Source organism: Embiotoca jacksoni, unplaced genomic scaffold (genome assembly GCF_022577435.1).
Source record: "Embiotoca jacksoni isolate LCO1_2020_lvr unplaced genomic scaffold, fEmbJac1.0.p SCAF_22, whole genome shotgun sequence".
Classification (NCBI taxonomy): Eukaryota; Metazoa; Chordata; class Actinopteri; family Embiotocidae; genus Embiotoca; species Embiotoca jacksoni.
Genome location: NW_027185363.1, coordinates 3979142 through 3992318, shown reverse-complemented (window position 1 = coordinate 3992318; position 13177 = coordinate 3979142). Strand labels below are relative to the sequence as shown.

Sequence of the window (13177 nt, the reverse complement as noted above, 5' to 3'; positions counted from 1 at the left end):
CTTTTGTAACAAACCAAATGAGAGTTTTATGATCAACAGTCAAAAAACAGTCAAAACAATCATATTAACTTCCTTTAGGACCTAATTATCAACACTACCATCCACTTATTTTAGTTTTTGCCTTGTCAAAGTTCAATTATTGAAGAGTTTGATATTCCTTTCCCTTTATTTATTTCATTTCACTCTTCGCTCTTCCAGTGCCGGCCACCAAGCTCAGCACTCTGACTCGCTCCACCGCAGGACCTTGTCACGCCAAATACGACCTCATGGTCTTCTTTGAGATCTGCGAACTGGAAGCTAACGGAGAGTGAGTCCTATCTGGTTGTGTTGTCACTTAAATACCATAAAATCACACATAAAGAATAGTACAGTGAATACACACAGCTCTTTTACAAATCTGAGTGTTAAGATATAACGTATTGATTATTTCTCTGTCTGCAGCTACATCCCAGCAGTTGTCGACCACAGGGGTGGGATGCCCTGCCACGGCACATTCCTCTTACATCAGGTCTGACCACATTTCAACAAATTACCATCACGTTTTCATATTCTCCGACTCCACGGTGTTAAATATCATAAACTAATCTATGGCTGTATCAGTGACGTCTTAACCAGCAGAGTTAAACAAGCTCTATGAAATATATTCAGCTCCTCTGCCTTTGCATTGAATATATTTTTTATTACCGCTTTCATGACTCCACAGGGCATTCAGAGAAGGATCACAGTTACCATTGCTCATGAAACAGGAAATGACATCGAGTGGAAAGAGGTGAAGGAGCTGGTTATTGGTGAGTAATACCTTTGGTTCGTTAGTTAGTCAGTTACATTTTAGTTAGAAAAATATGAAATCAAAAGCTGCTCCTTAAAAAGTGCCGATCTCATCATGACTTGTTTGTCTTAAGGTCGTATTCGAAACACACCAGAGGCTGATGAGACCATCATAGACCCCAACATCCTGTCCCTCAACATCTTGTCCTCTGGATACTTCTGGCCAAAACATGACGACAAGTATGAATTCTGGACTATTTTTTTTAAATTTATTGCACGTTGTTTTCTTTTACTGAACAAACCTGCACCCCACAGAAAGATCAGATGCTTTATATTATTTTTTAACATTGCTTCAATGCACCTTTTACGATTCAGGGTTTAATGTCCCTTAAAAGCACTTTTCAGTTTGCATGGATCAGCTTTGTTTGCTCAGTTAAAACTTTTAACAGCTTCCGTTAAAAGTTTCTAATTCATCTCGTTTCTCCTTATTCTTTGTTAATGGCAGCGTCTCCTTGGGAGTTGACCATAGGTATAACGACAATCTTTTTTTTTTTTTATCTTTTTAATTACTGAAGAACATAATGTTCATTTACTGGCAGGCATTTAATGAGATGACAAATTCTTTTTTTTTCCATACCAGTACAAACTGATGATAGATTTGATTTTTCTCACTGTAGAACCTTTTACCGATTTGAGGCTGCGTGGGACAGCTCCATGCACAACTCTCTGCTTCTGAACAGAGTCACTCCCTACGCAGAGAAGATCTACATCACCCTCTCGGCCTATCTAGAGGTAATGGAAAATGATGCATTCAGGGAAGAATGAGAAGAACAAGAAAAACAGGCTATTCCAACGCCTGTTGAACAAAGGTTTCCAACCTCACACCACATAAACAGATTGAATGAACTACTTCTGTTGTGTCACACAGTTGTAGCAGTACGTTACCAAGTGAAACAAGGGTTTTAGTTTTACTGATGTTTTGTTCTGATGTTCTGCAACCTCCGCTGGTTTGGAAATGCCACTGAAGTGCAGAAAAGGTCTGTCAGAAGAACGGTAACCACAGCCAGTAAGCTGCTAGAAATCTCATTAATAAGTAAGGAATGTATCTAGAGAGACAGATTAATAATGCAAAGAGGACAAGAGGCCCCCCCCTCACCTCCAAAAACAGATCCAAATGTTCATTTTTGGTCCCACAAGCAATTAAGTTTTTAAACATAAACTTAACATAAATTAAGCAAGATGTTCAGCTGGTCTGGTCATACATGTTTGGTGCAAGGTATGCCTGCTGGTATGTCTACTGCTGACTACATGGGTATGTGGATGAGGATTATGAGTATCATGTTGTTATAAAATGCTTATGTGATTATGCCAGGGACAAATAAAGTGTCTATCTATTTCTGATGTGGCTGCCAGCGATGGTGCATTTGCAGCCATTTCTGTAGTTCTTTTATCAGGTGGTAGGTATGATAAATATCAGAAGTTCCAACAACTCTGACTGGGAATTAAAAGTCAGAGGCTGATGATAGTTTTCCCACTTAACTGCTTTTAATTGCTGATTAACTGAGATGATGTGAACCTTGCAGAATATCAGTGACACTGATTTCACTATATTTGTTATTCGCAGAATTCTACCAAACATTCGATCATTGCATTGAATAACAATTTTTTTCTTCACACTCATAGGAATGTTTTCATAATCTGTTATAATTTCACTAGATGGAGAACTGCACTCAGCCGACGGTTATCACCAAAGATTTCTGCATGGTGTTTTACTCCCGTGACACAAAGCTGCCGGCGTCCCGCTCCATCAGAAATCTCTTCAGCACCGGCTGCCTGCGGCCCTCCGAGAGGTACAGAGATAGGGATTCATGCAGTCTGAATTGTTGTATGATTCTCAACAACAATATCTTATAATATCAAAATCTTCTTAAATCTTAATTTGTAGTTTAATTTTCAAAATGTTGTCCTTCTCCTTCACAGTAACCGCGTCACAGGAGTCTATGAAGTCACTCTATGTCATGTGGCTGACAATGGAAGTCCAGGTGACGCAGATTTACAAAAAACAAGACAATCACCCCTGATTTCTTTAACTAGCGTTTATTTTTTTACGTATTAAAAGTCTTGACAATATTATTCCATTTTATCAGGCATGCAGCGTCGCCGCAGGCGCGTGTTGGACACCTCGGTGGCGTACGTCCGAGGAGAGGAGAACCTGGCTGGATGGAGGCCTCGCAGTGACAGCCTCATCCTCGACCACCAGTGGGAGCTGGAGAAACTCAGTTTACTGCAGGAGGTCAGTTCACTGGACTGAGGATGTCGATAAAAAAGTGGAAAGATGACGACAATGAATAGAGATCATAGTTATGTAAATTTTGTGACTTTAAGCATCGTAAATTAATTTCAGTTCGATTCATGTTTTTCTGAGGACAGTGACAAAATGACACGACGACATAGTGACTTTCATTTCTCTCCAATCATGTGAATGTTTATTCAAATCAGGAATGCATTTCCACTGAGGAGGGTGGAGGAGCATCACCTTCACTTTTCAAATGTTGGTTTTGTCTCCTCACTTAGATTTTTCAGGTTGCTGTTTGAGAATAGAGTTGATAAAAATGATGATTCGCCTTCAATTATTTCTGTACAGTCAGAGCAATCAACTTAATGAGCAGCAGTGAGAGGTGCACATCTTTAGGGGCATATTTTCCCCTAGGAATTGCCTCACTACAGACAAATTGCACTAACTTACTTCTGGAGATTGATGGGAAAACACACAGACCCTACTCAAAATTGAAAAAAAGATTTACCTACGAAATGTTGATACAGAAAGTTTCTCTATATTACGAGTGTACATTGAGCTGTATTTTGTGTAGTTTTTCTACTTGAAATGACACCTTTACCAAATATATGTTTTGGGAGCTTTTCCCATTCCCACAACCCGTCAAGTGAAATTTTCTGCCGTTTTTTTTAAGGTGGAGAAGACCAGGCACTACCTGCTGCTGAGGGAGAAGCTGGAGGCAACTCTGCAGGCCGGACAGGATGCGCTCTACAAAAGCAGCGACATCAGCGACTTTGCAAAGAGTCCTGTGTTCAGCCACAGTCCTGGCAGCAGTCCTGCCCTCGACAGCTCCAACCAGAGGCAGAGGGAGCTGGCTGCTAAGGTGACTCCACAACTTCCTTTTCTCCAGTTTACTTCTTCCATGTTTTAGTAGTTTTAATCAGACAGAGGATCATCTAAAAAAAAAAAAACAACAACCTTGTGGTGTTTTTCACTTTCTTCTTTGCAGTGTCTGCGTCTGCTGATGCACACCTTCAACAGGGAGTACAGCCAGGTGAGCAGCAGTGCCAGTGAGAGCAAGGTGAGCCCCAGCCTAGGCCCTCTAACCCGGCCCGTTAATCCTTCTGAACCTAATGTTTACAGCTGTACCTTAACAAAAATATTTAAGCCCCCCAGTCTTCCTCTTCAGTCACTCTCTGCTCATGCATCCATTCATCATTCTTTTAGTTTTTCAGTAGAAATTCTGCTCTTTTTTTTAACCCAGAAAATGTCATATTAACTAAGTTCTAACCTTATTTTCAGTCTTATAACCACCCTGCAAGACCTGGGTTAAATATTATTTATTTGTTTGTTTGAACTAGCTGGATGAAACATGCCAATCAATGCTATTTTTTTTTCCAAAATAGCATTGACTCTATTGATTAATTCTGTATTACAAAACCCATGTATTCACAAGTTATACCTTAGAATCCCTTAGTGTCCCTTTCCTTCTTTCCTCGACCTCATCCCTCACTGTCCCTCTTTTTCAGAGACTGCGAAGCTTCCACTAACATAATAACACTCCTGCATGACCTCTTAAACATATTAACCAGCGAGGGGCTCTTAGACATATTGAGGATTTACATTTCTGTGGTGGTTTTACAATACACTGCTAGAAAATGACAAACTTTCTAATTGGGTTGTTTTCTGAATGCATGTCTGTGTCGTCCGTGCTTAATTGTTTGCCGGTATGTTTTGTCTGTATCTGTTTTTGTCCCTCTTGTCTTGTGTTATTCTTGTTTCGGTGTGTGTGTGCGGGTGTGTTTTTAGCTTTCTGAGATGTCCGCATCGCTAATGAGAGAGTCATCCTCATCTGGACTGAGCACACTCACTCCCTCCTCTACCTGCCCCTCATTGGTCGAGGGACATTATGACATCAGGTAACAAAATGGATCCTTTTAATCTTTAAAGCATCATTTTAATATAGCTTTTCCAAGACTTAAGAAGTGCTTTTGTGCAATTTGGGTCTGATATTTTATGAGCAGTATGTCAGATTTTCAATATAAATTAACATCAACTGTCATCAAGTACTTATAGTAATAGATCTTAAACTTCACATTTTCTCCAGAAAAACTGCAGTTGTTGCTTCTGAAAGTGTAAAATCTGTTCTTTTCTTTAGCGGAAGATTTTTATTCGAAACAATCACGCCCTAATGCTTAGAAATGCCCGTGTTAAAGCTTGTCATAAATTTGGTATCGGCTTAATCATGTCAAATGGTATCATACAAGAGGTGTTATTACATTTAATTTTACCTTTCAGCATTAAAAAAAGACAAAGTCTGAAAATGATGACTTGATAGCATTTAACAGAAAACACAAGCAATACATAGAGAGGTGCTAAGATGAGAGATTTGTTGTTGAAAGGATGTGTGTATAATTATCACAAATATGATTTTAATGAAGAACATAATCTGTATTTAATGTTTCTGATGGAACATATGATTTTTATTCCTATTATTCCTATTATTAGTGCATTTACAGGACTTGAGAGGTTTTGTATCATTATCTTAATTGTGTCTTACTTGTTATGCCTCATTCACACAATAGTGGTTAGTTGAACCGTGTTCCTTCTTGTGGACACATTGTGGACGTGTTGTTTTATGTTGTGTAGACACACTGATCCCAGTTCAGGAGCGTCCACACCAGATCTGGACCCGTACAGCCCAGTGGACAGAAAGAAAGCGTTCAGAGGATGCACGTTTGTTCCTGACATACAAGAGATCCGTGTCAGGTCAGATCACACGCAATACTTGATTTAGACTCACTGTGAAAAGTATTTGAATTTATTTGTAAACTGCAAAATCTTCAGTTTTTCATTTGTAGAACAAACATAATTTTAGGTCTTTATATTTTGAAATGTGTAAATCCTTTTCAGGAGGCATTTGTCATTTCTGGCAGATCACCCAAACACACGTCACTAGTGATCTGCAGCCCAAGAATTCTGCTTCATGATCCTCCAAATAATTTCCCAAAATATTTAACTCTTTGGACAGGCTGTTCATTTTGTCTTAACATATGTTTTTTCCTTCATCCTCTGTAGTCCCATTGTGTCAAAGAAGGGCTACCTGCACTTTCTGGAGCCCCACACCAACGGCTGGGTGAAGCGTTACGTGGTGGTGCGCAGGCCCTACGTCTACCTGTACCGCAGCGAGAGGGACAGCGTGGAGAGAGCCGTCATCAACCTGTCGTCTGCAAAGGTGGAATACAGTGAAGACAAGCAGACATTACTGCGGGTATGATCAAACCTCAGTTCAACAGTGAAACAGAATACATGTACATTAAAGCTCGTCAAGTTAAGTAACCTCAGCATATTTCATTTCTTCAGACTCCCAACACGTTTGCTGTGTGCACTGAGCATCGTGGGATACTGCTGCAGGCCACCAATGACAAAGAGATGCATGACTGGCTGTATGCTTTTAATCCTCTGTTAGCCGGCACCATCAGGTGAGTGATGGAGGAACTGTAAAGGGAAAATACACCTTAAAACAACTGAACAGTTTTCTAAAGTTTCCTTAAAAGAATCTGACATGTTTTGTAAATGACAGTGGGAAGACAGTGGTTCCCAACCTTTGGCTTTTAGCCCTTCTAAATAAAGTAGCGTATACCTATGACCATCACGTCATCAATATTATAACCATAGTGAGGACAGGAGCTGTGAGCAGTTCGGACAAACTATTTTTTGCATTATTATTAGGTTATTAATTTTATCTCGGCTAAGTGAAATTATCCAGTAATTTACGAGAACAGAATCAAAATATAAAAATAAACATTATCTTGAGAAACAGCGGTACCTAGTGACCTCTCACATTTTTCTTGGGATCCTTTGAGGGGTCTTAACCCTCACATTGGGAACCGCTGACCAAGGGAGGCATTTTGTTGGCGCACAGCAGATCAGCTGAGTATCCAAAATCGTAAACAAGCTTGCCAATCATCCAATACGGGAAATTAAAAAAAAACCAAAGTGTTAATATATACAGTTGATTTTAAATTTGCTTTCCAAATGTGAACAACCTAGTATTTCCTTACTTCTCCATTTCACAAATTTCTTGATCTCCTCCCCTCAGGTCGAAGCTCTCCAGGAGAAAGTCGATCCACTCGGTTCCTTCTGCTCAGAGGATGTGAGAGGTGAACCAGCCTGGTGGAAAACAACCAACCAACCAACCAACCAACCAACCAACCAACCAACAAACAAAACAATACAATCTGAATGCTCAGCTCAACATCCTGCTCTAATGAACAAAGACCATGTAACAAACTCATCCATAGAACCATTTAGATATCCTTCTACGTGATGACCACCCCAGTCCCAAAAATCTCTCTATCGCTAATTTCAAAACCCAATAAGACCATCTATTGTCGTTTTTTGCAATCATCACCTCAAACCCTGCATGGTGTGCTCCCCTCTGACCATTAAAATAATTCATAAGAACAACTAGTCACCCAAACCTGTTAAATAACTCACCTCTGTTGGGCACTGGGACTAGCTCTGATTACTTTTCATGTACTTGTAGAAATCTTGTCATCAGTGAGGCCACTAGTTCCCTGTAAAAAGATAGTATGTGGCCGGTCCCTCCCTCACCTACCATGACTGAAAGTATGTCCCAGTTGTAAACCAAACATTAACCATCTACCATTAACAGCATCAAGTAAAGGGGAAAAAGAAAACATGAGAGTGGATGTGTCTCCGTGTAGAAGTGTGTTAAATGCATAGATGAAAGCTCCACCATACATACACTGTACATTACCTCAGTTTGGATCGGCTTGGTGCTCTACAGCATAGAGTATTTGTTTCACTGAAGAGGTTTCAGATAGCAAAGAGCTAATTTGCTGTTGCTCCATCATTTTAACACTGAAGTAGCATAAGGAGGGACTCGTTAGGACAAAAGGGTAAGCTGTTGTTCCTGTGTCATTATTTTTTAACTGGTTCCACAAAAACTGAAGGCACTAACTCATGTCCTTGCCTTGTTCTTGGTATGTGCTTTTTTTTTTTTTTTTCTCAACATAATCCCTTATAGGTATAACCACTAAGGAAAATGTTGTTTATTGTTGCTATTGTAAGTTCTCTGCACTGTTGTTTATCTGTGACAGGACCACTTACAGTTTTGTTGCATGGCACTTTATTATTATTGAGTTAATGTCTCACATCATTTACTCAGTTTATTTTAACCAAAGCGTTGTTTTCTTGTTTTAAATGTTTCAATCACGGTGCACTGTGCAGTTGTGTTAGCAGACAGGTTTTGCGTATTATTGGGATTTAAACATTTTGGGGAATTTGCTTTGTCTCCTTCTTGCTGAGAGTTAGATGAGAAGAAGGATTTCACTCTCATGGCTGTATGGTAAATATGAAGGTGAAGCCAGGAGGTGATTAGCTTATCTTATTACAAAGATGGGAAACAGAGAGAAAACTTAAAAAAAAAAAAAATTGTCCTTGCACCACTTCTAAAGCTCACTAAATTACAAACAGTATCTTGTTTGTTTGATATATAAATTAAATTAAATGAGAAGTTGTGATTTGCAGGACTATGTCTTGGTCAGACACAGACTCCCAGCATAATAATGATACAAACAAGATGCAGGATAACGTGAACTGGTTAGCTTTAGGGGAGCTGGTTGGTGGACTTTTGTTACCTTGCAATGTCCCTGTTTCCTTGTCTTTAAGTTAATCATCTCCCGACCAGCTCCAGCTCCATATTTAAGGGATTGATATGAAAGGGGTATCTGTCTCATATGAATCTCTGTTTATACACTTGGATTAATCCAAACACTAATGTGTACAGAGTTTCCCTCCCTCAGAGAACTTTGGTTATATACATAACCTTTACATCTCTTCTAACTCCTGGCAAAATCAAAGAAGCAAGTTTCCCAAAGATTTTACACTATTCTTTTAAACAAAAGAAATCATATCTACATTGACTTATTATATTTGATATGTCAAATTGGGAGGACAACTGTACTGTGTGTGGTTCACAATTTTTTTTTAATTTTTTTTTTTTTTTAATTTTTTTTTTTTTTTAATCAAACAAGCACTTATTCTGTCTGTTATGGGCCAGCAGAGTTGCTACATTAAATAGCTTCACTAGTTAAGACTCCTCTTGTAGCCTATTAGAAAGGACAAAGTTGTAATTGACCATGGACCTGTAACCTGTTGAGGGCAGTTGCTTTGAGTGGACAAGAGTGTTGTCCATGCACCAGATAGTGCCTCCCTTTCTTCACCTCTTTTTCTTCTCTCCCCTCTTCGTCATTGTCTTCAGCATTAGTGCTTCAGTTAGTTACATGTGTCCACGATTAAGCTTTTATGTAGAGTAACAGTAGATGCTCTTGATATTTTTTTATTTTCTTCATCTATGTCAATGTTTTGGAGAGTGAATATTATCAATGATCCTCTATACTATGTTGGTATAGCCTGTAACAGTACAGTACGGCGTATATCTCATTACCATGGACTGTAAATGTTGCCTTTAAAAGCAATCTCCCTCTCTGCTTTTGTACTGTAGCTGCTAGATATTTGACAGCCTGATGCTTGTGTCAGAAACCGGTATAGTATGACTAGTTGTTGTCGTTATGGCGTTCACCTCCAGGGATGGTTTCGAGTTGCTTTTGTCTGTCTTCATTGAACCAAGATGGCCCCAAATATTGCTTCAAAATCAATTTAAGGTGAAATTAAATGACTTTTTTTTTTTTTTTTTTACTTTATCATGTTAAAATTACAATATAAGGTCATATATTTTTTAAGGTAGACTTTGTTATGCATTTTCAACAGAAAAAACTTCATTTTATCCTAAAGGCCTGGTCAGTCAACCAGTCTGCCTTTCCCATTTTCCTCTTGTTTTCTTTGTGACTGGTTATGATCAGTGTTTTTGAGGAGGCAAACCTGACTCAAAGTCAGAAAACAGAAAGGATTTAGGACTCTGTGCCACAGGCCAGCCAACCTGTTGAGCAATGCAGCCTAATGCTGTGAAGGTATGTGGGAAATCTGATTCTGACCAGTCATATTTAGCTTTTTACAACAAATCTGTAGATTCTGTGGCTATTTTTTTTTTAATCTTTAAATAACATCCTGTCAGGTCATTTATTTCTGAATGTTTTGGGTCTTCTTGATATAATCAATTTTGATTTGTAAAATGCTTATATATATATTCTGTGTGTTGTCTGCTGGTACAGAAGACAAATGGAAAGTTTTATTTATAAAGTTCTGAAGCATAAATTATGTTCTAAAAATCTATTGCACTTATGCACAAAGCATCTTTATTTAATATGATTTTGTATCATGATGTTTTTATAATATATGTAAAAGACTGCTCTGTTTTACAAAAAAAATATTATGGCCCTGTCTTGAAAGAAGAAGATTAGAGTCTGTGCGATTTTTGCTTAAGCAGTCAAAACAACACAACAACACCAAACTGCATTGACTTTTTACGTTACAACCGGCAGATGACTTGCAATGCTTCCAGCCCTAATAGCTCAAGGGTATCATGTTAAAAAACACTTTGTGAGATAGTTTCAGTGTGCTGGCCGGTAATTGTCGAAAGGTACATGAGTTGATTATTTTATATTTGGCTGCTTTTTAACTGTCATAGCTCTGGATCGAAGCATGCAGGTCCACTTATCTTCTGCTGTTCCCTGTCCCCTTCTCCTGCCTTACCGCTTGCTAATGACAACAGCTTTCCACCCCGAAGTGCTGCTTGTAAAGTATTGTCATTCATGATCCTTGTTATGATTAACTGGAAACCTTCCTCTTGGCTCTGTCTTGTATATAAATGGAGATTTCTGTGTTGGGTCTCATCACACAGATGATATTAACTCTCTTTTCCTCTGTATACCATGATGAATAAGAATAACTGACCTGCTGCTTTGCCAAGTGTCAACGGAGAGTGAAGAGTGCTGATCGGGGATCGGTTTTGTGCATCTCATCTCGGTGTGGGTGAGGTGGTCCTCGTTGTCGATGTTCCCTGGTCTGTACTCTTGCTCAGAGGTGCTTGGCGGAAGCAGAAACAGGTTTCAGCCTGTGATAAGGTCTTAATCTCAGTGCTCACGTTTATCTTTTGAGTGTTCTGGAGTTCTTTCTCATGTCTGTGGACATAACAAAAGTTGTCAAGAAAAAAATAAGTCAAATAAATAAATGAGTGTTGAAACTTATGCAACATCTGAATGTGATGTGTTTGATTGTTGCTGTTATCAGTTTTTCATTGTTCACATTAATCACAGTAGATGGTGTTTAAAACTTTGTTGTATATGATTTCAATCAGAATGTGTGTGTGGAGTTCCTCAGGGTTAGATTTCTGGTCCCCTGCTGTTAACTCCACAAAGTCTCACTGGGATGCACCATCCAGGTAAAATGGTCATAGTTATGCTTATAAAACATCATTATGAATATAATATCCCTGAAATCCCAAGACCTTTTAAGTTGCTGATTAATTAAATAATTGTCTTACATTTTTCTGCAAGTTTATAACAACAAAATTCAGATTGCTGTTATTGTGTCTAAACCTCAGAGGCAGACATTATTTTCATTTTGCAATTAAAAACAGATGAAAAATTATGATGAAAAGGAATAGTATCAACTTTTCTGAGACTTCATGTCGCACATATGACTTGTCCTAGAGTATATCCTGAAATAGGTCTATACAAACTGATGAAAACTAGTGTCCCTCGTTCATTTTAAACTTCTAAATATTACTTATACTGTTCTGGAAAGCATAGATCAGTCCATTTTTGTCAGTTGTCTGATATATTACTGTCATATTAAAGCCATTTATTCATCAAATAACAGATTCTAAAAAGTGGGATGTATTTTGTTGATGTCCAGCAGTCTGGTTCAAATAATGTATGTGGCTGTCACTTTTTTTTTCGCTGCAGCATGAGTAGTAAAAAGCAGAGGAGGGCAAACCAGGTGAAGCGTTTACCTTCAGTTGATTGGTTACTTCTCTGCAGCCCTTAATGTTCCCCAAATGGCTGTTCTTGCTCTGTCCGGTCTCTGCCGGATAAACGTATGAAAACAAGTCTTATAAAACACGACCGAAACAACACAGTTGTTTTTTCTGCTGACAGAACAACCTTATATGGATAACATGTATCATAATGTTCTTCTAATGTCTGTTGTGTAACAGTTTGTACTTCGCTCAGGGTGACCACATGTGCGAGCCTGTGTGAGGCTGTGCAGCCTTCCATTATTGATTATGTACTCACCATGTGCTCCATTGCAGCAGAGCCAGTCAGACTAATCCCCTAATAACAGAGGCAGGAATACGTTGACACAAAGGCCCAGGACTGAGTGAGAGACTGCTGCCTCTCAGCTGGCCACTGAACAAAACGTTTGGTAACTGGTACTTTTTAGTACTGTACATCTTTTCAATGTAATGAGGGTTAAATGTTCAAACATGTGTTATTTTTCTCTTTACATAACTACCTTTATGTGCTCTCACCATGCATGTAGTGTAGATGCACAGCTTTGCCTTGAGCTCAACACACTTAAAACTAGAAGGGCACTCAGAGAGCACAGACCTCTGTCAAGGCCAATAGTCCACTCTTCTATACAAATCAGCTACTACATCCACTATATACAATATGTCTGGATAGTTTTTTCAAAACTATTAAATTGGTGTTAAAATACTGTTTTTGATGGTGTCAAGCTGAAGCCTCACATCTAATCTCAGCTGTTGCACCCGAGTAAATGTGTAACCCAGATGATTACTGGTACCTGTAAATGTGGACTGAGATATGTAGTCAGTGTTTTTCTAGAATGGCCTATGTTTTGTCACGATTGAACTTTACTGACATCTACTGGATTTTAAGATGATTGACATTTAGCAGGCTGGATGCCCCTTGCAATGTTAATGAAAGCAAAAACTAATTTGTGCATCCACCCTGTGATTCAGATCCAAACCAAAGTTCTTCCTTGGCCCGTGCTACACCATACCACCAATGTTCATGAAATAGCGTGCGGGTAGTTTTTGCCGTAACCACGCTGACAAACAAAGAAGCAGTGAAAAAAAAAAAAAAAAAAAAACTCCATGGTGGAGGTAATAAAAAAAAAAAAAATGCCCACATATCTGAGAAAATGGCGGCCGTATCAATGTCAGTTAAACTGCCAAAGAGC

The 13177-nt window shown here is 38.8% G+C and overlaps 1 protein-coding gene across 5 annotated transcripts in view; it reads left to right on the top strand.

Annotated features, from left to right (window-relative positions):
• Positions 1–11217, top strand: part of kif1ab (kinesin family member 1Ab) — a 29107-nt gene extending 17890 nt beyond the window's left edge. For 3 of the 5 annotated variants that reach the window (XM_069157321.1, XM_069157323.1, XM_069157325.1), the window contains 16 exons: positions 199–307; positions 442–508; positions 704–788; positions 903–1008; positions 1274–1297; positions 1446–1560; positions 2485–2618; positions 2749–2810; positions 2916–3061; positions 3738–3926; positions 4053–4124; positions 4853–4962; positions 5693–5812; positions 6122–6314; positions 6407–6525; positions 7146–11217. In XM_069157321.1, the coding sequence (XP_069013422.1) occupies positions 199–307; positions 442–508; positions 704–788; positions 903–1008; positions 1274–1297; positions 1446–1560; positions 2485–2618; positions 2749–2810; positions 2916–3061; positions 3738–3926; positions 4053–4124; positions 4853–4962; positions 5693–5812; positions 6122–6314; positions 6407–6525; positions 7146–7203 (1709 nt within the window). In that variant the 3' untranslated portion in view covers positions 7204–11217. The remainder of the gene's footprint in view (positions 1–198; positions 308–441; positions 509–703; positions 789–902; positions 1009–1273; positions 1298–1445; positions 1561–2484; positions 2619–2748; positions 2811–2915; positions 3062–3737; positions 3927–4052; positions 4125–4852; positions 4963–5692; positions 5813–6121; positions 6315–6406; positions 6526–7145) is intronic. The other 2 variants (XM_069157322.1, XM_069157324.1) reach the window with 1 other exon arrangement.
• The last annotated feature ends 1960 nt before the right edge of the window (positions 11218–13177 follow it).